Raw genomic sequence first — 25,000 nt, 5'->3', positions numbered from 1 at the left:
GGGTCCGGCGTAATCCAATAAGGGGATACCACGACGATCCATTCCATAGTCACTGTCCCAGTCAATGAAGAACAGAATGTTCCCCATTGGCTGGGAGAGTAATGCAGTGACCTGAGCTAGCATCAATAGGTCAGCCCAGGTCACTGCAGGGGATGACTAGTGCTGCTGTCAGGAGGTTAGATGAGATCATTAAATGCTGTGATGATCTCCTGCACTGCTGACAGCAGTGGCTTCACTGCCTTCTATGCCCGCCGCGTTGTCAGCAGTATCGCAAGAGCGCGTGACGTCACCGCTAGTGACAGTCTCGGGCTGCGGGCATAGACTGCAGTGACCGCGCTGACGTCAGGAGGTAGGAGATCGTCACTGCAGGTAATGATCTCATCTAACCTGCTGACAGCAGCGCTCGGCATCCCCGCAGCTGCACGCACTGCAGGGTGACAAGCTGCTGATACTGCGGGCAGACACTGACACTGCAGGCAGCGGCGGGGCCGGAGCGGGACACAGACTGCACGGACACCCGCCGGAGGTCACACGGAAGTGCTTCTGTGCTGCGTCCAGGGAGTGTGACGTGTGTGTTTACTCTGCTCCGCTTCCTCTTCCTGTCATAATGACATCACTCCCCTGCAAAACCGCAGGCAGCAATGAGCATTACCGCAGGTAAATCGCGGCTATACCGAGGGTATACCGCACATCATTTGCTACCTGCGGTATACCTGTGGTATTTCGCGATTACATTACAGTGAATGGAGTGAAATACCGCAGCTACCTGCGGAAAAGAAGTGACATGCACATTTTCTCAAGAAATTCTTCAGAAAGAATTTTCTTGAGAAAAAAAACGCAGTGTGCGCACAGCTATTTTTTTCCGATAGGTTTTGCTGGGAAATGTCTGCAGAAAGGTTACAAACATTTCTCAAGAAATTTCCGCAGCAAAACCGGGGGTAAAAACGCAGTGTGCGCACAGGGCCTAACAGTGTAAATTTGGTGCCCTCCAAAAACAGCCATCGTGCCCAAAGTGTCAATATTTTGTGTAGCCCCCGTTATTTTCCAGCACTACCTTAACTCTCTTGGACATGGAGGTCACTGGAGCTTCACAGGAGCCGCCGGATCCCCTTCCCTCCTCCATGATGACATCCCGGAGCCGGTGGATGTTAGTTCAGTTTTTTTAATACATGTAACCTAAACCCTTGATATAAATAGTAGGGCTTTACCGATGAAACCTTCCCTTTCCGCTTTGGCTTTTGTGTCCCCACACTGCATGTTATACATGCTTGCTATGGTTTTTAGCCACAAATTCAGCTTTCCATGCAGAAGGTCATCACATAACAAGGGTGCTCACATGCCGAGTACTTGCATAGTAAAGTCCCACAATGGACACATACATATAGAATGTATACTACAGAGAAGAGAGGCTTTGTGTGTGCGTGATAACTTCTCGCCCGTCCCAATTTTAGACTTTTTTTGTAATTTGCCATGCAATGTACAGAAAAACGTCTTTGTGGAATTGAATGGAAACAAATCCCCCCATTGTTACTCATGGTTCTGATGATACAGCATTAAAGGGGTGTTCTCAAGTTTAAAAGTTCTCGTATCTATGGGATACTTTCCAATCCCTGGACATCAAACCTCCATGGATCCCAAGAATTGAGCAGTTTGATCATGTGCGGTACCTCTCCATTCATTTGTAATGGGAGCTCCGGAGATTGCTGAGCGCAGCATTCTGCTGGTATTCAGCACTTCTACAAGGATCAGCAGTGCAGACGATCGATTTATGTTCTAGTCGGCCGTTACTCTTCTGAGCCCAGTTCTCTGGATCAGTGGGGGCCTCGGCAGTCAGACCCCCAATGATCAGAAAGTTATTTCCTAACTTTGAAAATTGAAGACACCTCTTTAACACTGCAGTAAAAATTACTTGTTTACTTTTTTTTCTGCCAGCCAGTACAACGGTGACAGTACCAACAAGTGTGTGTGTGTGTGTGTGTGTGTTTGATATATCTAAACACAAACAAGAAAAAGAGGCTCCAAAAAGGGGACAGACAAAATTGTTAGCGCCTTTCCAAAGTTGTGGGTAGACAGCTTTGTTTCAAGCATGTCATGGTTGTTCAAAAACTCACCTGTGGCAAGAAACCGATGTGGGCAATATGAAAATCACACCTGGAGCCAGACAAAAAAGGGAGAAGTTGACTCATTCTTTACATTGTGTCTGTGTGTGCCAGAGAAGAGAAGAGAGAGAAGATGGTTCCAATACACACAAAAAGTATATATATCAAATACTAATTAAAAGGAACCTGTCACCAGTTTTTTGCCCTATAAGCTGTGGCCACCACCAGTGGGCGATTATATACAGCATTCTAATATGGTGTATATAAGAGCCCAGGCCGCTGTGTAGAACGTAAAAATCACTTTATAATTCTCACCTAAACCTGTCGCTGCAGTGGATGTGGCTCAAATGGGCGTCTTTGTTCTCCGGTGCTGGCGCCTCCTCTTTCGGCCATCTTCGTCCTCCTTCTGAAGCCTGTGTGCATGACGCGTCCTATGTCATACACTCGCCAGTCCCATGCAGGCGCACTACAATACTATGATCTGCCCTGCTCAGGACCTGAATGCCGGCGAGTGTGTATGACGTCAGACGCTTCATGCCCCGCGGCTTCAGAAGGACGACCGAGGCGGTGACAAGATGGCCGACAGAGCTGGCACCGGAAGACGCCCATTTGACCCACATCCACTGCAGCGACTGGTTTAGGTGGGTATTATAAATGTTTATGCAATACACAGCGGCCTGGGCCCTTATATACAGCATGTTAGAATACCGTATATAAGAGCCCAGTGGTGGTGGCCACAGCTTATAGGCCGAAAAACTGGTGACATGTTCCCTTTAAACTTCTGCTTTGTGCCACCATATTTGTAACTGCTAATTTGTCAATCATCCAATATTTTTTTTATTATTGTGCTTTTCTCTGTATTCTAGGAAGGTAACCCCACAAACTACACTTGAATTTAAAGTATGGAGTCACCATACTTTGAAAGCCGACGCTTTGCTTGGCAAAACCATTGTTGACCTGCGGCAAGCGCTGGAAACGCATAACAGAAAATGTAAGTACCAACGGTGTTGGGTTTTTCTTTGCTTTTTTTTTTCTTTTTCCCTTGGCTTTTCAGAGAAACCATAATTTTATTTATTTATTTTTTCTCCCTTTTGTGATTAGACATGAGCAAATGTTTCAGGTTTTATCAGTTTTGCAGTTTTTTGGTTTGTATTTGTTCGTTTTTCGTGTCTGGGGGAAAAATAAATGGCATCCACTGCTATTGCGCAAATGACGGGTGCACATTTTATTATGAAGGACGTCAGTGACTACTCGGAGCCACAAATAACATCTTTCTGGTTATACAGAAGAGGCTATCACGGACAAGCACCGCCTACTGGACTACGAAGTGTAGAAAGAGGAAAGCTCCAGTTATGCTGAATGTTTCCCCACAAATATGATTTATTCTGCTCAGTCTTGTGCCCTGCACCATGGTTCCTTCTGTTCATCATGACTGAGTCCATTATACTTACTAAGCCCATAGGACACATTTCGGCCTGACCTGCTGATTTGGGATGAGTTGGCCGATAACACAAAGCATCAGACCAGAATGTCCGTCATGCCCGATTTGCCCTTTCTGTATATAAATAATTATGTAGCTCGGCCAGTGTGTGTGTACCTGGTAAAAGGGAAGGTAGTGTGTATGACAGCTATATCCTTTATATGACCGGACAGTCCTTACCTGCCACCATGACATCTACAGAATAATGTAAACCCTATTTCCACCAATCTAACCGGAGATCAGCAGAGAAAACGGACAGGCTTATACTAAGTACACGGCATTGCAGGTCACATTATATTTTATTATATTATTATTTTATTATATTATTATTATTATTATTATTATTATTATTATTATTATTATTATTATTTTTATTATTATTTTTAATTTTTTTTTGATCTGGAAAAAAATCCCTTTTTCACATTTTTCTATTTTTTTTTTTTCTCCTTTAGTGGAAAGAGTAAAAGAGCAATTGAAGCTGTCTCTGGATGGCAAGCATGGCACCGTGCAGACTGGCGAGCTGACCGTCATTTTAGACGGGTTAAGTGTAGAAGCGGAGTCCCTGCCAGCGTGTAATTCCACAGCCCCAGCACCCAGTAAGTAGCCTGTGCCTGACACCGGCACTCCATGTGGCTGAGACTTTCAACCTTAACTATGTTTCTTTGTATTTTTAGTAGAAATCCAGCAAAACGGTGATGCCATCCGTGAACATGGAGGAGAGTGCTCCTCAGACAGAGCGGGGTAGGTGGATTTACTACTATAATGGCTGATGATGGTATAAGGAGATGTAGAGGATGTATCCAGCAAGGGCGTTAGGCGCTCATTTTGCCCTCTTACTGCACCCCTGTGGGCGTGCTAACATACGAACGTACTATTCAATGCCCATTGCTCAGCGTCATCAGCAGTGACGTCCGAACCTGTATCCATTGTCACCATCTCCGTCACGGGGCAGTGCGCATGATCAGAATGCCCCTCACTTCCGGTCATGCACAGTATGAAGCCGGGTGTACGCGTCCCAGCTTCAGAGATGTCTAGTGCGCATGACCGGAAGTGCGGTAACTGATCAGGCACACTGACCCTAAGCCTGGCGTTTTAAAGCGCTAACAACGGACAGGTACACACGTCACCGCGGATGACGCTGGGCTTTGAATAGCATGTTAGTACGTCCCTGTGGGTGTGCTAACTTGCTAAGAGGGCGGACTAGTCAGGGGAAATGATCCCCTTGTGACGAGTCCCTGCACTCATTAGCATTTAATAATGGATCTTTAGAAATACTTTTTCTAAAGATCTCTTTATGTATGCTACAGATAGGCAGGGATTAGCAATATGCACCCAGAACTGCTCGTGGTGGTGGATGCATACTGCACCTGACAGGTTCCCTTTAAAGGGAATCTGTCACCAATTTGACCTTTTTTTAAATTTGATATATAAAGAGATCAGAGAGCGTCCATCCCTCATCACACTGATAACTCCACCTCCCCTGCTTATTTTTAATAAAATGGGTGTTATCTTCCAGGCAGCATCCGCCCCATAACCTGGAAAATTTCATTTACAACAGCAAGGCATCTGATATGATGCAGACAGGCATATTAATAGTTTAAAAAAGGTCACAGTGGTGACGGATTCCCTTCAAAGGGAATCGGTCACCAGGTTTTGCCACCTAATCTGAGAGCAGCATTAAATATGGGCAGTGAAATCACTGATTAATTAGCAGTAGGTTATCATTAGAGGACTACTTGGCGTGCTGCAGGTAGTCCAGCATATTCAAGAGCTCTGTATAACTGCTAGGTCTGCATCAGAGAAAACATTGATTTTATCAAAATGACAGCAAACAGCTCAGTAAGTGATACATCGCCGGAATCCGGATTTCTTTCTCTACATTATCCTGCTCTCAGATGGTGGAGCAAAAACCTGGTGACAGATTCCCTTTAAGTACAAATTAAAAAACCTGAGCTATGTGCATGAGGCCTTGTAGGGAATCTGACAGCAGGTTTTTGCTATGTATTCTGAAATCAGCGTGCTGTAAGGGTTAAAAAAACAAAAACAAAAATAAACTATGCCTCTCATCAGGCTCCATGCTGTTGTTTACCTAAAAGGCTTTATCACCTAGTGATTATCATTCCTGAACTACAATGTCAGGGGTGCTGCAGTCCGGCATGCCCCCTCCTTTGACCCCTCACTGTCAATGTATAATCTCTATAGAGAGCCTGGTGTGGGTGGGGGCAGCTCTCTCCGCTCTGCTACATGGCTAAACCTAAAAATTCTGATTGTGGATTCAGGATCTCTTTGCCTTGGTCATACTGTTCTCATTTGAGGTAGCAAAAACCTGCTGACAGATTCCCTTTTTAAAGGTTGATTTCCACTTGGGCAAGTTATCACTTATCCACAACAGATAGCTAAGGGTCCAACCACTGGGACCCCAAGTGGTCCTAGAAATTGAGGCTTTGAAAAGCCCTGTTATATTGGAGTGGTGACCGCTCAGGTTTGTCACTGCTTCATTCACTGTCTAAGGGGTACTTCTCACATAGCGAGATCACTAGCGAGATCGCTGCTGAGTCACGGTTTTTGTGATTCAGCAGTGACCTCATCAGCGATCTCGCTGTGTGTGACACTGAGCAGCGATCTGGCCCCTGCTGTGAGATCGCTGCTCGTTACACACAGCCCTGGTTCATTTTTTGGACGTTGCTCTCCCGCTGTGATGCACACATCGCTGTGTTTCACAGCGAGAGAGCAACGATCTGAATGTGCAGGAAGCAGGGAGCCAGCTTCTGACAGCCTGCGGTAAGCTGTAACCAAGGTAAATATTGGGTAACCAAGCAAAGTGCTTTGCTTGGTTACCCGATATTTATTTTGGTTACTAGCGTCCGCCGCTCTCAGGCTGCCAGTGCCGGCTCCCTGCACACGTAGCCGGAGTACACATCAGGTAAATAAGCAAAGCACTTTGCTTATTAACCCGATGTGTACTCTGGCTAGGAGTGCAGGGAGCCAGGGCTAAGCGGTGTGCGCTGGTAACCAAGGTAAATATCGGGTAACCAAGCGCTTGGTTACCCGATATTTACCTTAGTTACCAAGCGCAGTATCGCTTCCACGCGTCGCTGGGGGCTGGTCGCTGGTGAGATCTGCCTGATTGATAGCTCACCAGCGACCATGTAGCGACGCACGAGTGATCCTGACCAGGTCAGATCGCTTGTGGTATCAGTGGAGCGTCGCTAAAGTGTGATGGTACCCTAAGGCTATGTGTGCACTCAGCGTTTTGTTTTTTTTTTACGCTGCGATTTTGTGCGTTTTTGGCCGCAAAAAAAACGCACAAAAATGCAAAAAACTCACTCGCGGCAAAAAAGCACCGGTAAAAAACGCATGTTTTTTCCACGTTTCGGTGCGTTTTTGGCTGTGTTTTTGATCACTGCGTTTTGCTGCGTTTTTCCAATGCATGGGTGAAAAACGCAGTGAAACGCAGGAAAGAATTGACATGTCCATATTTTCTTTTTTTTTTTTTTTTTAGCTCAAAAACGCAGCTAAAAAGGTTGTGTGCAGACATCAAAAATGAAAAGTCATAGACTCTGCTGGGGACACAAAGTCATGCAGTTTTGAGCCCAAAAAGGCACTCGTAAAACGTGCAAAAACGCTCAGTGCGCACAAAGCCTAAAGGTCTCCTGGAGAAAGCAGAGCGCCGTCCTCATTGTCTCCATAAGTCCCATAAACAGTGAATGGAGCAGGGCAAGCTTGTGTTCTTATTAGGGATTGAAAAATGTGAGGGTCCCTGTAAACGGACCCCTGCTGATAAGCTAGTAGTCCCCTACGCTGCCCCCCTTTAGTGGTAGTCTCCCTTCATGTGTGACCCTGCGGCCGGCTCTCCCGGGGCTCGGCTTTTACTCGCTGTTTATATACAGATCACTTGACGTAAATGAATATTGTTTTTTGTCTCTCCTCTTTGAAGATCTTCTAGCGAGGTTCCCAACGGGCCGGCTAATGAAACCACATCCAGTTACGCCGAGCAGAATGCCTTCAATGCACAAATAGCAAACGGAGACGGCACTCGCTCCCCTTCTCACGTTGCAGCCAGACCCAAAAATACACCAGCACCAAATCCACACACTGCACAGGCTGGCACGAGAACTGGTAGGCACGGATTTGTCCTTTTCTCCAGTGTTTGCAGCTGCAGTGCACGGCGCGGCCTCATTAATATGCGCTGCGTGGAGCGCGGAGTGAATGGACCCGGCGCGCTCTAATCATGGGTTATGCAATAAACGCATCTTGGCTTTAGTACAAGTTGGAAGACTGCGACCTAGAGCGGCTCAGCTCACAGCACTGGCTTCTATATGCCGGCGCAAGGCCTTGATTAACCCATTCACACCCAGATACGTCTCAATATGGTTTACCTCTATCTGGACCTAACCGATCCAGAATTATACAAAGGTGCGTGGTCCCGGCAAGATCACAATATAAAAAAGTGATGGTCTTTTTAGATCCCCCTACCCCGCCCCCCATTGTTTTGTTCTGCCAGGTCTGGTTGTGTGCAGTGTAGGATGATCTGTGAAGTACGCTGCCGCCGACTGATCACACCACAAACAGGAACCTGTCCTCCTTTCATCTCTTGTTTGTCGCTTCCCGCTGCTCCCCCCGGTGCAGGGATTTCAGTCAAAACACACTGGGTGCCGCTTTCCTGCGCTCCTTTGTGTCGCCTCGGAGGAAAATCTGTCCTCCAACAGCTTAAAATTCTTACTCTTTAACATTCCCATGTGATCGGAGCATTAGGGATTAGCATTTCTGGTCTCCAGCACGTACCGGTGTGGTATGGCACGGCTGCGGATGAGCCATTCCTGTGTCCCTTTGTAACCTAAGGGGACATGCACGAGAGAGGGTCTGTACGACGGAGCGCCCTGTGTGTGTGTGCTATGTCCGGTGCGTATCAGTCTGTGTGTATGGGATCCATATTACATGGTTCTTCTATTCCGTGATTGTACATGTACACAAGTCCTGAGGGATTTTGGGTCGTCAGTCGTAGTCCATGTCCATCCCCTCCGCCGTGTCTTGTTTTGTGATTGCAGGGAGGGTTTGCTCCTCCACTGAGCACATGTGCCGGTATGAGAAAAGTTAATCTTGGCTTTTATTTTGCTATTTAAATAACTGTTTTATGATCTTAAGAATTATGCCCCCAAATTGTCCCTCTAAGGTCCAGGAGACCCATCTGTAAGCCCACACGAAAAGGTGCTGGTGGTACACGGGCCTAGAAGCCATGGCCTGACTGTAATGACACCTGCAGCCTCCGCCTCTTCTATAATTGCTGGAGGACGCTGTATACTGCTGTTTTATCCAGACTGAGTGCCATGGTCTGGGGGGTGCAGACCACTGTTATAGGCCATGTGTCCCATGCAGCGGTGCAGAAGCCACCATATGGCCATGCATTTGTAGTTATTAGCCGTGCTGACTTGTTTTTGCCCGTTTCTGATGCTGACTGTGGTTCCTTTCCAGTTAATGGCACCGCTGCTGAACCAGAAGCCAATAGCACGACGTCTTGCCATGAATCTGCTGCGGCTCCTGCGGGAGGATCACTCATATCAGACTGCACGGACTCCACAACGGACACATCAGACGTCGCAGCACCGGCGGGCACGTCTGAGAGCGGCACCCCCGCTGCCGGTGCTGCTGAAGCTATAAGGGCTACGGACTCTGCGCCATCCTCTACTGCTGACAGCTCCAGTCCCGAAGCTGCGAAGCCCCGGCAGACGTCTGTGGCCGCCCCTGCGGATCCTGTGCGACAGCAGCCTGGCACCGCTCCAGAGCCCCTGCCATCCGGGTATGCTAAGCACCATCACTCCTATCACTGCATGGTCCGCACTGCAGGGACGGCTCCCTCCGGATGCCTAGTGTTCGTCCTTTTTACAACACGCCTTGATTTTTAGTGAATTTAACCCTTTGTCTGCTGTAACTATCCTCTTTTATCACTATCTTAGACCACATTTAGCATTTCTGAGTTACCCACCATCCAACAGTGAAGGCATCGAATGTTTGCACCATGTTGTTCTATCTGCCATGAAGCACCGAGGCCATTTTATTTAGCACCTGTGTGATGCTTCTTAGTGTCTAGCCCAACACCGATGCTTATGTTGTACTCAACACATGGCCTCTTGAAACTTCACTGCCATCGTAAAAAATCTCCCGTTTTGTGTACAGCAGTGATGCAGATCTATGTGTCTCCATGGTTACAGACTACGAACAATCCCCGTGTAGTCTGGTCCTGCGGTCATACTCCGTGGCTTACTCCTTCCTTCTACAGCTGGTTATCACAATGTAGGAGGCTGATAGAAGAGGCGGGGAATGGGATCACATTGTAGCCTGTAACCATGGAAACATATCAGTCTGCATGAACGCTGTGGACACAAAACGGTAGGATACTTTTTTAATAAAAAAAGAAAGCTTTATCTCAGTGGGACGTTCCCTGTATGAAGCAATGTCTGCAATCTCACATAATGCAGGACGCCTCCTCACCGGAGGGGATCAGGTGACATCTGTCCCCGTGCTCAGATTGCGACATTTGTACTAATGGGTTTTTTTCTATTAGAAAATAGTCCTGGAGTAAACACAAGTCCACACTGCTGCCAGGAGCCTCAGTGGGTTGGTAGAACGTCTGCACCCAGAGATCCCGTCAGCGAGCCCATCCACACGGATAGGTTTACCCCTTATCTTTCTTCCTCGCTCCTCTTGGCTGATTTATGGCCGCACAGTGCAGCTCAACTTTCATGTGGTCAAAAATCAACGGAGACGAGTCCAGAAGAAGGAAGATGAGCGTTTCCCCGTGTTTGACGCCCACACACTTACTATCCCGATCAATCACAGCTTTCTTTATACATGGTCACTCTTTTCAGTTCTAGTTTAAAATGTATTGTTCTCAGTGTATGATTGGTTTAGAGAGTGCAGTGATCCATTAACACTTTCTTTGCAGATGGGAGCAGAGAAAGGATCCTCATGGTAGAACTTATTACGTTGATCACAACACAAGGACTACAACATGGGAGCGACCACAGCCGTTACCCCCGGGGTAAGCCCTGTGCACATGAACCTTCTTACGGAAATGGTGTTGGTTATTGGGATTATAATTATGTAATCATCAGAATGGTGTGCGTATATGTATGTATATATACACAGTGCCTTGAAACAGTATTCATAATCCATGGACTTTCCAATTTTTTTTCACGTTACTCCCATAAACTTAATGTGTTTTATCGGCATTTTATGTCATATACCAACTAGTGATGGGTGGAGTTGCAGATACCTAGGATCGGCGGGTTTAAAAAAACAAAACCAGTTCTGGCCCGAAATTGATTCCAGATATCTGGCCGGATTAGAGCAGGCTTGTTATACTTACTGAGTTTCCTGCACGGCTGTAACACTACTTCCAGGGCTGCTCATTACCCTCATGCATATGCACTGCTTCCCCCGCCCACCGGCAGTCCCGGTGTCTGAGACAGTGCCTCCACCCTGTGTGACAACATGTCAGACTGCTAGTAATCACACATTGTGTCTGTCCCTAAAATGGTGCATAAATAAATAAATGAAAAAAATTGGCGTAGGGTTCCCTCATGTTATGATCCCCTGCAGAGATAAAGCCTATGGCTACAGGCTGCAGCCCCAGCCGTGTGCTTATGTTCGCTGCGTATCAAAATAACAGGGACTGCATTTAAACACACCCCCCCCCTCCCCAAATTTTGATACCCAGCCATGATAAAGCTGACAGCTGGGGGCTGGTATTTTCAAGCTGGGGAGGCATTAGATGCAACAATTCTGGCACTGTACCCAGCTCATCCCAATTGCCCTGGTGCGGTGGCAATCTTGGTAATAAGGGGGTTAATGATCGCTCACAACTTGCCACTAAGCTCACGATTAATTTTGGGAGGTGTCTGAGACTCCCCAAAACCCCCTATTACTAATCCGTACGTGAAAATAAATACTCAAACACCCAAAAAATTCCTTTCTTCATCGTTCCTTATGGGAGACCCAGACCATGGGTTGTATAGCTTCTGTCTCCGAAGGACACACAAAGTACAACACTCAAACGTGTAGCTCCTCCCTCCGGGCTATATACACCCCCTGGATGACAATCTAACCAGTTCAATGCTTTGTGTTCAGGAGGTCACACACACACATGCATTCTCTGATTTTTATTTTTTTTTAAGATTTTTTTCAAAGATTTGGAAGACAAGCGGGTCCAGTCTGGACTCCCGGCATGTCCCTTCTCACCCCACTGTGTCGGCGGTGTTGTTAAGGTTGACTTTACAAGGCTGGAGCCTTCACATGCCGCGCTCCTTCACCATCCCTCGGGCTCTGGCTTGAAGTGGGAGCCATCACGGTTCTCTCTGCTTTGCAGGAGACCGGTCTCCTTCCGCAGCCCTGTCGGATCCTGCTGGATGGAGCGTTTAATCCCCCCCCAGGGACTTGGCCCTGCGTCTCAAAGCTAAGTATTGAGACATTTTTCAGGGTTCCCGGGTACATTTATTAAGGGGAGAGTGTGTCTTTTGACTGTACTGTGATTTCCGGCCGGTTCTCTGGATTTCTCCTGAGAACCGCGCCGACGGTGCCTGCTCGTCGGCCGCATGTGAAAATCTAGGCCCCGGCTTCAGTTGCGGCCTAGTTTCGTTTTCAGCTTCCCCTGCATGTCAGTCATGCAGGGGAGCACTGCGGCGCCGCCCACCGGCCGTTCAGCATAGGGGAGGACACTCCTCTCTGAGGAGATGTTCCCTCCCCTGTATCTCTCCTTGGCCCTCCGGTTCCCGCTCTTGGGCTAATCTCCGCCCCCCCTCCTCACTCCAGCGCCATTTTCTCAGCGTTCACATGCTGATCGGCGCTGGCTGCTGCAGCTGCACGCTTCACTGGGGTTCCGAGCTGTGGAATCCGGAGGGCACACAGGAATCGGTCGGGTAAGCCACAACCTCTGGTTGTGGGCTTTATTATACACTCTCAGGGGGTCATTCTACAGGAGTGTATTCTTACTGCAGAGTCTCCACCTCAGCAGCATGTCTGTCACTAGGAGCAAGAAGGCTGCTAAGCTGTACGCTATATGCACTCCATGTCAGCTCATTCTGCCAGAACCGAGCACATATCCACATTGTGATGCCTGCTCTAACATGGTGGTGCCTCAGCCTGGAGCCTCCTCAGGGGTCCCTCCGGCTGCTCCGGCCCCGGTGGCTGAACCCCCGGCTTGGGTAGCATCTTTTTCCAGAGCTATTTCCCAGTCTTTTGCCGACTCCATGGGACAGCTGTCCCGGACTCTGCTGACCATGCATCAGCCCCCTTCTCAGGGCGCCTCTGCTACTCCGAGCTCTGCAGAGCTCTCAGAGCATGTTTTAGGACCCCGTCCTCCTAAACGGAGACGCAGGGACCCTTCTCCTTCCTCGTCCCACGGCTCTGATTCACGAGCTGAGGTGCAAGGCGAGGAAGATACTTTTACTGTGGGCTCAGACGCTACCTCTATGTATCCCATTGACTTATCTGAGGGTGATGCGGATGTTGATGACTTGATTGCATCCATTAATTCCGTACTGAACCTCAATCCACCAGTGTCAGAGGAACAAGCCTCTCTGGTAGAAATACACCAGTTTACCTCTCCTAAGAGAGCTAGGAGTACGTTTTTTAACCACTCCAGTTTTCAGACCACTGTTACCAAGCCCAGGGCCTGTCCTGACAAACGCTTTCCAAAGCGTGGCTCTGATGACCGTTTTCCCTTTCCACCTGAGGTGGTTAAGGAGTGGGCTCAGTCCCCAAAGGTTGACCCTCCGGTGTCTAGAATCTCAGCCCGGACAGTCGTATCTGTGGCCGATGGCACCTCTCTTAAAGATCCCACTGACCGCCAGGTTGACCTTCTGGCCAAATCTGTATATGAGGCGGCAGGAGCCTCGTTCTCCCCGTCTTTTGCAGCAGTGTGGGCTCTTAAGGCAGTCTCTGCCTCTCTGGCGGAGATACATTCCCTCGCCAGGGACTCTATACCCGAGATGGTTGCCTTAACCTCCCAGGCTTCGGCTTTTTCATCCTACGCCATGTCTGCCATTCTGGAGGCTTCTAACCGCACGGCGGTGGCTTCCGCTAATTCTCTCGCGATCCGCAGGATTTTGTGGCTTCGAGAGTGGAAGGCAGACGCTTCTTCTAAGAAGTTCCTTGCTGGGCTCCCCTTTGCTGGGTCCCGGCTGTTCGGTGAACAACTGGATGAAATCATTAAGGAAGCTACTGGCGGGAAGAGTACTTCCTTGCCACAAACTAAAACCAGAAAACCTGTCCAGGGCAGGAACCAGTCGAGGTTTCGTTCCTTTCGTTCCTCTAACTGGTCATCCTCTAAGCCCTCAGCTTCGTCCACTACCTCAGCCAAGGATCGTAAACCCAACTGGCGCGCGAAACCGCGTCCTCAGAAGAACGGAGGAGCCGCTGCCACTAAGGCAGCCTCCTCTTGACTATCTGGCTGCGCCAGCAACGTCCTTGGTCGGTGGCCGGCTCTCCCACTTTGGCGACGTGTGGTTTCAACACGTCTCCGATCAGTGGGTGCGGGATATCATCTCCCACGGCTACAGGATAGAATTTTCTTCCAGCCCGCCAAACAGATTTTTCTTTGTCGCTCCTAATTGGGAGACCCAGACAATTGGGTGTATAGCTACTGCCTCCGGAGGCCACACAAAGTATTACACTTAAAAGTGTAAGGCCCCTCCCCTTCTGGCTATACACCCTCCCGTGGGATCACGGGCTCCTCAGTTTTCATGCTTTGTGCGAAGGAGGCACACATACACGCATAGCTCCACTGTTTAGTCAGCAGCAGCTGCTGACTAATGTCGGATGGAAGAAAAGAGGGCCCATACATACTAGGGCCCCCAGCATGCTCCCTTCTCACCCCACTTTTGTCGGCGGTGTTTGTTAAGGTTGAGGTACCCATTGCGGGTACAGAGGCTGGAGCCCACATGCTGCATCCTTCCCCATCCCCCTTAGGGCTCTGGGTGAAGTGGGATTTACCGGTCTCCAGGCACAGAGACCGTGCTCCGTCCACAGCCCCTGGGGAATCTGCTGGATATGGAGCGGAGTATCGTCAGGGACAGGGCCCTGCTACGCCAAGGTACTCTGTGTCCCCGTACAGACCGCGCGCACACTGCAGCATTGCTGGGTGTGTTAGTGCGCCGGGGACAACAGCGCTGCGCGCTGGTGCCATTCCTATCTACAGCTTTGCTGAGAGGGGACATGTATTTGAAACTGCCGCGCGGCCGCTGTTGTCAGTTTTTTCGCTGCGGCGCGGCTGGGACTTGTGGTGCGCCGGGGACTTCCGCGCTGGCCGTGCATATATCACGGCCGCGCTTATTACTCGAGTCCCCGGTTTTCTGCGGCCTAGTTTCGTTTCGTTCCCGCCCCCAGGCCTGCCAGTCAGGGGAAGGGCGGGACGCTGTATAGAACGTCAGCGCAGAGGGCTGGAGTCTGCTTTGCATACTCCAGCCCTCACACTGGGCACAGTGGAAAGCCAGTTTCCCGCACTTTGTTTGAGGCACGCCCACGATCCCTCTCTTCACAGGACGCCGGCAGCCATTCCTGTGTGCAGTCTGAGCTGGAGAGAGGAGACTGGGAGACCCAGACATGGGATTCTGGTGCCCACACACCCGCTTTTCAGCGGGCGGTAAGCTGCCCTCAAGGGCTGACCCCCACTGGTGCCGAAGTGTATATTGTATTTTATGCTTGCAGCTTTACATTGCACTGTACGGTCGCTGGGGATCCTCTGCTATATACCCTCCTAGTTTTCTCAGAGGACACAACAGCATGTCGACCGCAAAAAGCAAAAGTGCCAAGGCACAGGCTTTCTATGCTGCTTGTACCGCTTGTGGGGCTGTTCTACCGGCAGGTTCCACTGACCCCCACTGTGTGCAGTGCTCGGCCCCTGTGGCACTTGCTCGGCCGGGGCCTCTGCTGGAGGTGACCCAGGCAGAACCTCCTGTAAATACTGTCCAGGTGACAGGGACGGAGTTTGCAGTCTTTGCTGACAGATTGTCTGTGACTATGACTAAAATTCTTGAAACATTGCAGTCTAGACCAGTACCTCAGGCCATGGACACTGTTAACTCATTGCTCCCTGGTCCCCCTCAGTCGGAACAGCTCCGGGATCCGGGGGTGTCTCTTGCATCCCAGGGTGATGGCTCTGACACGGACGACAGTCCCAGACAGCCTAAGCGAGCTCGCTATGAGCGGCCCTCGACTTCATCACACTGGTCAGGGTCACAGCAGGAGGACTCTCTGTATGATGAGGCGGAGGTAGCTGATCAGGATTCTGATCCTGAGACCGCTCTCAATTTGGATACACCAGATGGTGACGCCATAGTGAATGATCTTATAGCGTCCATCAATAAAATGTTGGACATTTCTCCCCCCTGCTCCTCCTGTGGAGGAGACAGCTTCACAGCAGGAGAAATTCCATTTCAGGTATCCCAAGCGTAAATTAAGTGTATTTCTGGACCACTCTGACTTTAGAGAGGCAATCCAGAAACACCACGCTTATCCGGATAAGCGTTTTTCCAAGCGGCTTAAGGATACACGTTATCCTTTTCCCCCAGACGTGGTCAAGGGCTGGACCCAGTGTCCCAAGGTGGATCCTCCAATCTCCAGGCTTGCAGCTAGATCCTTAGTTGCAGTGGAAGATGGGGCGGCACTTAAGGATGCCACTGACAGGCAGATGGAGCTCTGGTTGAAATCCATCTATGAAGCTATCGGCGCGTCGTTTGCTCCAGCATTCGCAGCCGTATGGGCACTCCAAGCTATTTCAGCTGGTCTTACACAGATTGACACGGTCACACGTACATCTGCTCCGCAGGTGGCACCCTTAACCTCTCAAATGTCTGCATTTGCGTCTTACGCGATTAATGCTGTCCTAGACTCTACGAGCCGTACGGCAGTGGCGTCCGCCAATTCCGTAGTTTTACGCAGAGCCTTGTGGTTAAGAGAATGGAAGGCAGATTCTGCTTCCAAAAAGTGTTTAACCAGTTTGCCATTTTCTCATGACCGACTGTTTGGGGAGCGCTTAGATGAAATCATTAAACACTCCAAGGGTAAAGATTCATCTTTACCTCAGCCCAGACAAAATAAACCCCAACAGAGGAGAGGACAGTCGGGGTTTCGGTCCTTTCGAGGCTCAGGCAGGTCCCAATTCTCCTCGTCCAAAAGGACTCAAAAGGATCAGAGGAGCTCAGATTCTTGGCGAACTCAGTCACGCCCAAAAAAGACAGCCGGAAGACCCGCTACCAAGGCGGCTTCCTCATGACTTTCGGCCTCCTCTCTCCGCATCCTCGGTCGGTGGCAGGCTCTCCCGCTTTGGCGACATTTGGCTGCCACAGGTCACAGACCGTTGGGTGAGAGACATTCTGTCTCACGGGTACAGGATAGAGTTCAGCTCTCGTCCTCCAACTCGCTTCTTCAGAACTTCTCCACCTCCCGACCGAGCCGATGCTCTGCGGCTAGCGGTGTCCACTCTAAAAGCGGAAGGAGTGGTGACCCCCGTTCCTCTTCTGGAACAAGGTCACGGTTTTTACTCCAACTTGTTTGTGGTGCCAAAAAAGGACGGGTCATTCCGTCCCGTTCTGGATCTAAAACTGATCAACAAGCACGTAAAAACCAGGCGGTTCCGAATGGAATCCCTTCGCTCCGTCATCGCCTCAATGTCCCAGGGAGATTTCCTAGCATCTATAGACATCAAGGATGCTTATCTCCACGTGCCGATTGCGCCAGAGCACCAGCGTTTTCTACGCTTTGTTATAGGAGACGAACACCTTCAGTTCGTAGCTCTGCCTTTCGGGCTGGCGACAGCCCCACGTGTCTTCACCAAGGTCATGGCAGCAGTAGTAGCAGTCCTGCACTCTCAAGGTCACTCTGTGATCCCGTATTTGGACGATCTACTTGTCAAGGCACCCTCTCAAGAAGCATGCCAACACAGCCTGAACGTTGCGCTGGAGACTCTCCAGAGTTTCGGGTGGATCATCAACTTTTCAAAGTCAAATCTAACTCCGACCCAGTCGCTAACATATCTTGGCATGGAGTTTCATACTCTCTCAGCGATAGTGAAGCTTCCGCTGGACAAACAGCGTTCACTACAGACAGGGGTGCAATCTCTCCTTCAAGGCCAGTCACACCCCTTGAGACGCCTCATGCACTTCCTAGGGAAGATGGTAGCAGCAATGGAGGCAGTCCCTTTCGCGCAGTTTCATCTGCGTCCACTACAATGGGACATTCTCCGCCAATGGGACGGGAAGTCGACGTCCCTCGACAGGAACGTCTCCCTTTCTCAGGCGGCCAAGGAATCTCTTCAGTGGTGGCTTCTTCCCACCTCATTGTCAAAGGGAAAGTCCTTCCTACCCCCATCCTGGGCGGTGGTCACGACGGACGCGAGCCTGTCAGGGTGGGGAGCGGTTTTTCTCCACCACAGGGCTCAGGGTACGTGGACTCAGCAAGAGTCCACCCTTCAGATCAATGTTCTAGAAATCAGAGCAGTGTATCTTGCCCTACAAGCCTTCCAGCAGTGGCTGGAAGGCAAGCAGATCCGAATTCAGTCGGACAACTCCACAGCGGTAGCATACATCAACCACCAAGGTGGCACACGCAGTCGGCAAGCCTTCCAGGAAGTCCGACGGATTCTAACGTGGGTGGAAGACACGGCTTCCACCAGATCCGCAGTTCACATCCCAGGCGTGGAAAACTGGGAAGCAGACTTCCTCAGTCGCCAGGGTATAGACGCAGGGGAATGGTCCCTTCATCCGGACGTGTTCCAGGAGATCTGTCGCCGCTGGGGGATGCCGGACGTCGACCTGATGGCGTCACGGTACAACAACAAGGTCCCGGCTTTCATGGCACGGTCTCACGATCACCGAGCTCTGGCGGCAGACGCCTTAGTTCAAGATTGGTCGCAATTCCGGCTACCTTATGTGTTCCCACCTCTGGCATTGTTACCCAGAGTGCTGCGCAAGATCAGGGCCGACTGCCGTCGCGCCATCCTCGTCGCTCCAGACTGGCCGAGGAGATCGTGGTACCCAGATCTGTGGCACCTCACGGTAGGCCAACCATGGGCACTACCAGAACGACCAGACTTGCTATCTCAAGGGCCGTTTTTCCACCTGAATTCTGCGGCCCTGAACCTGACTGTGTGGCCATTGAGTCCTGGATCCTAGCGTCTTCAGGATTATCTCGAGAGGTTATTACCACCATGAGACAGGCTAGAAAACCATCCTCCGCCAAGATCTACCACAGGACGTGGAAGATATTCTTATCTTGGTGCGCGGCTCAGGGAGTTCCTCCCTGGCCTTTTGCATTGCCTACTTTTCTTTCCTTCCTGCAATCCGGGTTGGAAAAAGGTTTGTCGCTCAGCTCCCTTAAAGGACAAGTCTCAGCGCTATCTGTATTTTTTCAGAAACGCCTAGCACGACTTACTCAGGTGCGCACGTTCCTGCAAGGAGTTGGTCATATCGTCCCTCCTTACAAGCGGCCGTTAGAGCCCTGGGATCTGAACAAGGTTCTAATTGCTCTCCAGAAGCCGCCTTTCGAGCCTATGAAGGATGTTTCCCTTTCTCGTCTTTCACAGAAAGTGGCTTTTCTAGTAGCGGTCACGTCTCTTCGGAGAGTGTCCGAGCTAGCGGCGCTCATGCAAATCTCCCTTCCTGGTGTTTCACCAGGACAAGGTGGTTCTACGTCCGGTTCCTGAGTTTCTCCCTAAGGTGGTATCCCCCTTTCATCTCAATCAGGATGTCATATTACCTTCCTTGTGTCCTCATCCAGTTCATCAATTTGAGAAAGGTTTGCATTTGTTGGATCTGGTCAGAGCACTCAGGATCTACATTTCCCGCACGGCGCCCTTACGCCGCTCGGATGCACTCTTTGTCCTTGTCGCTGGTCAGCGTAAAGGGTCGCAAGCTTCCAAATCCACCCTGGCTCGGTGGATCAAGGAACCAATTCTTGAAACCTACCGTTCTGCGGGGCTTCCGGTTCCTTCAGGGCTGAAGGCCCATTCTACCAGAGCCGTGGGTGCGTCCTGGGCATTACGGCACCAGGCTACGGCTCAGCAGGTGTGCCAGGCGGCTACCTGGTCGAGTCTGCACACCTTTACCAAGCATTATCAGGTGCATACCTACGCTTCGGCGGACGCCAGCCTAGGTAGACAAGTCCTTCAGGCGGCGGTTGCCCACCTGTAGGACAGGGCTGTTTGACGGCCCTATCACGAGGTATTCTTTTACCCACCCAAGGACTGCTTTTGGACGTCCCAATTGTCTGGGTCTCCCAATTAGGAGCGACAAAGAAGAAGGGAATTTTGTTTACTTACCGTAAATTCCTTTTCTTCTAGCTCCAATTGGGAGACCCAGCACCCGCCCTGTTTTCTTAGGGATTTTTGGTTTTTTCGAGTACACATGTTGTTCATGTTGAATGGTTTCAGTTCTCCGATGTTTCTTCGGATTGAATTTGTCTTTAAACCTGTTATTGGCTTTCCTCCTTCTTGCTTTTGGACTAAAACTGAGGAGCCCGTGATCCCACGGGAGGGTGTATAGCCAGAAGGGGAGGGGCCTTACACTTTTAAGTGTAATACTTTGTGTGGCCTCCGGAGGCAGTAGCTATACACCCAATTGTCTGGGTCTCCCAATTGGAGCTAGAAGAAAAGGAATTTACGGTAAGTAAACAAAATTCCCTTCTTTCTGTCCACTCCCCCCTGCTCCAAGGCCGCCGCCTTCTCTCAGGCCGTGGCATCCTTGCAGGCCAACGGAGTAATTGTACCGGTTCCCGCCCGGGAACGGTTCAGAGGTTTCTACTCAAACCTCTTCCTAGTCCCCAAGAAGGACGGTTCCTTCCGGCCCATCCTGGATCTCAAGCTTCTCAACAAGCATGTTCAGGTGCGGCGCTTTCACATGGAATCTCTGAGATCGGTCATTGCCTCAATGACCCAAGGAGATTTTCTAGCATCCATCGACATCAGAGATGCCTATCTGCATGTGCCTATTGCGGTTTCACACCAGCGTTGGCTACGCTTTGCAATCGGAGAGGAACATTTCCAATTTGTGGCTCTCCCCTTCGGGTTAGCCACAGCCCCTCGGGTATTCACCAAGGTCATGGCAGCAGTGGTTGCGGTCCTGCATCTCCAGGGGTTGGCAGTAATCCCCTACCTGGACGACCTTCTAGTCAAGGCCTCATCCAGTGCAGACTGCCAGCGGAGTGTTTCGCCCACTCTCGCCACGCTTGTTCAATTCGGGTGGCTTGTCAATCTGCCCAAGTCCACTCTGACCCCGACCCAGGAACTTACGTACCTAGGGATGCAATTCGAGACTCTGCCGGCACTTGTGAAGCTGCCCTTAGTCAAACAGCAGTCCCTTCATCTGGCGGTGCGCTCTCTGTTGAAGCCCCGCCGTCATTCCATCAGGCACCTCATGCAGGTGCTGGGTCAGATGGTGGCGTCAATGGAAGCGGTTCCCTTTGCCCAGTTCCACCTGCGTCCTCTGCAGCTGGACATTCTCCGCTGTTGGGACAAGCGGACCTTTTCCTTGCACAGGCTAGTGGCTCTGTCGCCACAGACCAGGAGCTCTCTTCAGTGGTGGCTTCGGCCCCTCTCTCTGTCACAGGGACGCTCCTTCCTGACTCCGTCCTGGGTGATCCTCACCACGGATGCCAGCCTCTCCGGCTGGGGGGCAGTATTTCTCCACCACCGAGCACAGGGCACTTGGACTCCGTCCGAATCAGCCCTCTCGATCAACGTGCTGGAAATCGGGGCTGTTCTTCTAGCTCTCGTGGCCTTTCACCACCTGTTGGCGGGCAAGCACATTCGAGTCCAGTCGGACAACGTGACAGCGGTTGCCTACATCAATCACCAGGGCGGGACTCGCAGCCGCCTGGCAATGTTGGAAGTTCAACGAATCCTCCAGTGGACGGAGGACTCCAAGTCCACCATATCCGCGGTCCACATCCCAGGCGTAGAAAACTGGGAGGCAGATTATTTCAGCCGTCAAACCGTGGACAGCGGCGAGTGGGCCCTTCATCCGGCAGTGTTCAGGTCAATCTGCCGCAAGTGGGGCACTCCGAAAGTGGACCTAATGGCATCACGGCACAACAACAAGGTTCCGGTTTACGTGGCTCGCTCCCACGATCCTCAGGCCTTCGCAGCGGACGCGCTGGTTCAAGATTGGTCCCAGTTCCGTCTGGCCTATGTGTTTCCCCCTCTAGCTCTCTTGCCCAGGGTTCTGCGCAAGATCAGAATGGAGGGCCGTCGGGTCATAATCATTGCTCCGGACTGGCCCAGGCGAGCTTGGTACCCAGATCTGCTCCGTCTGTCCGTAGAAATGCCGTGGCATCTCCCGGACCGCCCAGACCTTCTCTCTCAAGGTCCGTTCTTCCGCCAGAATTCTGCGGCTCTCAGATTGACAGCGTGGCTCTTGAGTCCTGGATCCTGACGGCTTCAGGCATTCCTTCTGAGGTCATCTCCACTATGACTCAGGCTCGGAAGTCTTCCTCGGCCAAGATTTACCACAGGACTTGGAAGATTTTCCTGTCCTGGTGTCGCTCTTCTGGCCATGCTCCTTGGCCGTTCTCCTTGCCGACCATCCTGTCCTTTCTACAGTCCGGTCTGCAGCTAGGACTGTCCCTCAATTCCCTCAAGGGACAGGTGTCGGCTCTGTCGGTATTATTCCAGCGGCGTATCGCCCGACTGGCTCAGGTGCGCACCTTCATGCAGGGCGCATCTCACATCATTCCTCCTTACCGGCGGCCTTTGGATCCTTGGGATCTTAATCTGGTCCTCACGGCCTTACAGAAACCTCCCTTTGAGCCTCTTAGGGAGGTTCCTTTGTTTAGACTTTCACAGAAAGTGGTTTTTCTAGTAGCCATAACTTCTCTCAGGAGAGTCTCTGATTTGGCTGCGCTCTCTTCGGAGTCACCTTTTTTGGTGTTTCACCAAGACAAGGTGGTTCTCCGTCCGACTCCGGATTTTCTCCCTAAGGTGGTATCTCCTTTCCACCTTAACCAGGACATTTCATTGCCTTTCCTTTGTCCGGCCCCTGTGCATCGCTTTGAGAAGGCGTTGCATACCTTGGATTTGGTGCGGGCGCTCCGAATCTGTGTCACGCACCGCCGCTTTTAGGCGGTGCACCTCTCTTTTTGTGCTAACCACGGGTCAGCGCAAGGGTCTCTCGGCTTCTAAGCCGACCCTAGCTCGTTGGATTAGGTCGGCCATCTCCGATGCCTACCAGTGTTCTCAGGTGCCCCCACCGCCAGGGATTAAGGCGCACTCGACCAGAGCTGTCGGTGCCTCCTGGGCTTTCAGGCACCAGGCTACGGCTCAGCAGGTTTGTCAGGCTGCCACTTGGTCTAGTCTGCACACCTTTTCGAAGCACTACCAAGTGCATGCTCATGCTTCGGCAGATGCGAGCTTGGGCAGACGCATCCTTCAGGCAGCTGTCGCCCACTTGTGAAGTTAGGTTTTGCCTACTTCTCAGTTTTCTGTTTATTCCCACCCATGGACTGCTTTGAGACGTCCCATGGTCTGGGTCTCCCATAAGGAACGATGAAGAAAAAGAGAATTTTGTTTACTTACCGTAAATTCTTTTTCTTATAGTTCCGACATGGGAGACCCAGCTCCCTCCCTGTTGCCTGTTGGCAGTTCTTGTTCCGTGTGTTTAACACCGGCTGTTGTTGTAGACAGAGGTTCCGGTTTTTCCGAGTTTTACTCTATCTCTACTTATGGGTGGATGTCCTCCTTCATCTTTTGCACTGAACTGGTTAGATTGTCATCCAGGGGATGTATATAGCCCGGAGGGAGGAGCTACACGTTTGAGTGTAGTACTTTGTGTGTCCTCCGGAGGCAGAAGCTATACACCCATGGTCTGGGTCTCCCATGTCGGAACTATAAGAAAAAGAATTTACGGTAAGTAAACAAAATTCTCTTTTTATTTAAAATAAAATACAAAAAAGCACCCACTTTCACCCCTTTATTAACCCCCAAAAACACTCCTGCAGGTCCGATGTAATCCACGCGTGGTTGCACAACGGTTCCATCTCTGCTACATACATACTGAAGGCACAGTGTGCGGACACAGAACATGTCCACCAGCTGTGGGTGTCACCCAGAGAATTACTTGGCTGCAGTGACGAGTGATGACGTCACTCGGGTCATTTGCGGTCATAGGGCTAAACTAGCTTTTTTTTTTTTCCTTTCTGGATCATTACCTGGGGACGGTGCTTGGATACTTTGAACACACGCAGATCTGGACTTCATAGTTCGGGTCCGCCCATCACTAATACCAATACAAAGTAGCAAGGATTTATGAAGTGTAAAGGAAATGATACATGGTTTTTCTAAATATTTTAAAAATCGAAATCTGAAAATTGAGACGTGCATTAGTATTCAGTCACAGTAATTTGACTGTGATTGCTTCAAGTCTTTTGGTTATGCCTCTCCAGCTTTCCACATCTAGAGGCTGACATTTTTTTTCTTCTCTGCACACTAGCTCTAGCTCAGTGAGATTGGATGGAGGAGTCTGTGAACAGCAATTTCCAAGTCTTCTCACAGATTCTAGGAGAATAGGACCTAGCATCACCAATTAAACAGGTGCTCTGGGAAAAAACCGTAGACAAGAAAAATATGAACCCCGGCACACTGTATGGTTTCCCACGAGAAAAACAGACAAAAGTTCAATAATCTTGATCTTATTTTTTCTTTTATTGTGAGAAAAAAATCACATAGTAGAAAGTCCACCTCAAGACAACGTTTCGGCTTTCAAGCCTTCATCTGGTCGGACAATCTGACTTTAATACATTTTACATGTGGAGAAATACAAAGAAAAAATATATGAAAATCATAAAAGGACATACAGAATGTGAAAAACAGTAATAATACATACGACCTGATTAACATGTGTAAAAATTAAGGCATAGAGATCGATATCACATTGAATAAGGTAATTCTAGATGATTATTGATGAGGGATTAGAAAACCGTCTGTGAAAGTTGTTGTGTTATATGGAGTCTAGAGTTAGGGGGATAAGATGCTCACCCATCTACGCCAGCATCCAATTAGACAAAGATGATGAGAATTTGAAAATGGGTATTGGCCTACGAGGAAAGGGAAGGGAAGACAGTAAGAGATCACGCCTTGGTGTGTTCTTAGGTTAAACATAGGAAAAAAGAGAGTAGGGAGGGGGAGGAGGAAAAAAAAGGGGGGGAGAGAGGGAGGAAGTAAGAGGGGGAGATCAGAGCCTACCTGCACAGAGCAGAATCTAATGCATATAACTCGCAGATTATGAAATATACAGGGTGATCCTAAAATGACATAAATTGGGTCAGTGGTACAACAATATATGTAAAAGACGGTAATTCCATCTTAACCAATGAACATACCTGCAGACAGGGTTATGGCCAAGGCCCTAATACGGGTATGAGGACCCAGTGGTCAATG

The 25,000-nt window shown here is 50.0% G+C and overlaps 1 protein-coding gene across 3 annotated transcripts in view; it reads left to right on the top strand.

Moving 5' to 3' along the window:
- Positions 1-25,000, top strand: part of WWP1 (WW domain containing E3 ubiquitin protein ligase 1) — a 167,864-nt gene that overhangs the window by 65,675 nt on the left and 77,189 nt on the right. For 2 of the 3 annotated variants that reach the window (XM_075353119.1, XM_075353120.1), the window contains exons 4-9: positions 2,966-3,090; positions 4,032-4,175; positions 4,254-4,320; positions 7,517-7,698; positions 9,052-9,376; positions 10,523-10,618. In XM_075353119.1, coding sequence (XP_075209234.1) covers positions 2,966-3,090; positions 4,032-4,175; positions 4,254-4,320; positions 7,517-7,698; positions 9,052-9,376; positions 10,523-10,618 — 939 coding nt within the window. The remainder of the gene's footprint in view (positions 1-2,965; positions 3,091-4,031; positions 4,176-4,253; positions 4,321-7,516; positions 7,699-9,051; positions 9,377-10,522; positions 10,619-25,000) is intronic. The other variant, XM_075353121.1, reaches the window with a different exon arrangement.

The sequence above is a fragment of the Anomaloglossus baeobatrachus genome, chromosome 6 (genome assembly GCF_048569485.1).
Source record: "Anomaloglossus baeobatrachus isolate aAnoBae1 chromosome 6, aAnoBae1.hap1, whole genome shotgun sequence".
Lineage (NCBI taxonomy): Eukaryota > Metazoa > Chordata > Amphibia > Anura > Aromobatidae > Anomaloglossus > Anomaloglossus baeobatrachus.
This window is presented reverse-complemented; position numbering and strand designations above follow the sequence as displayed.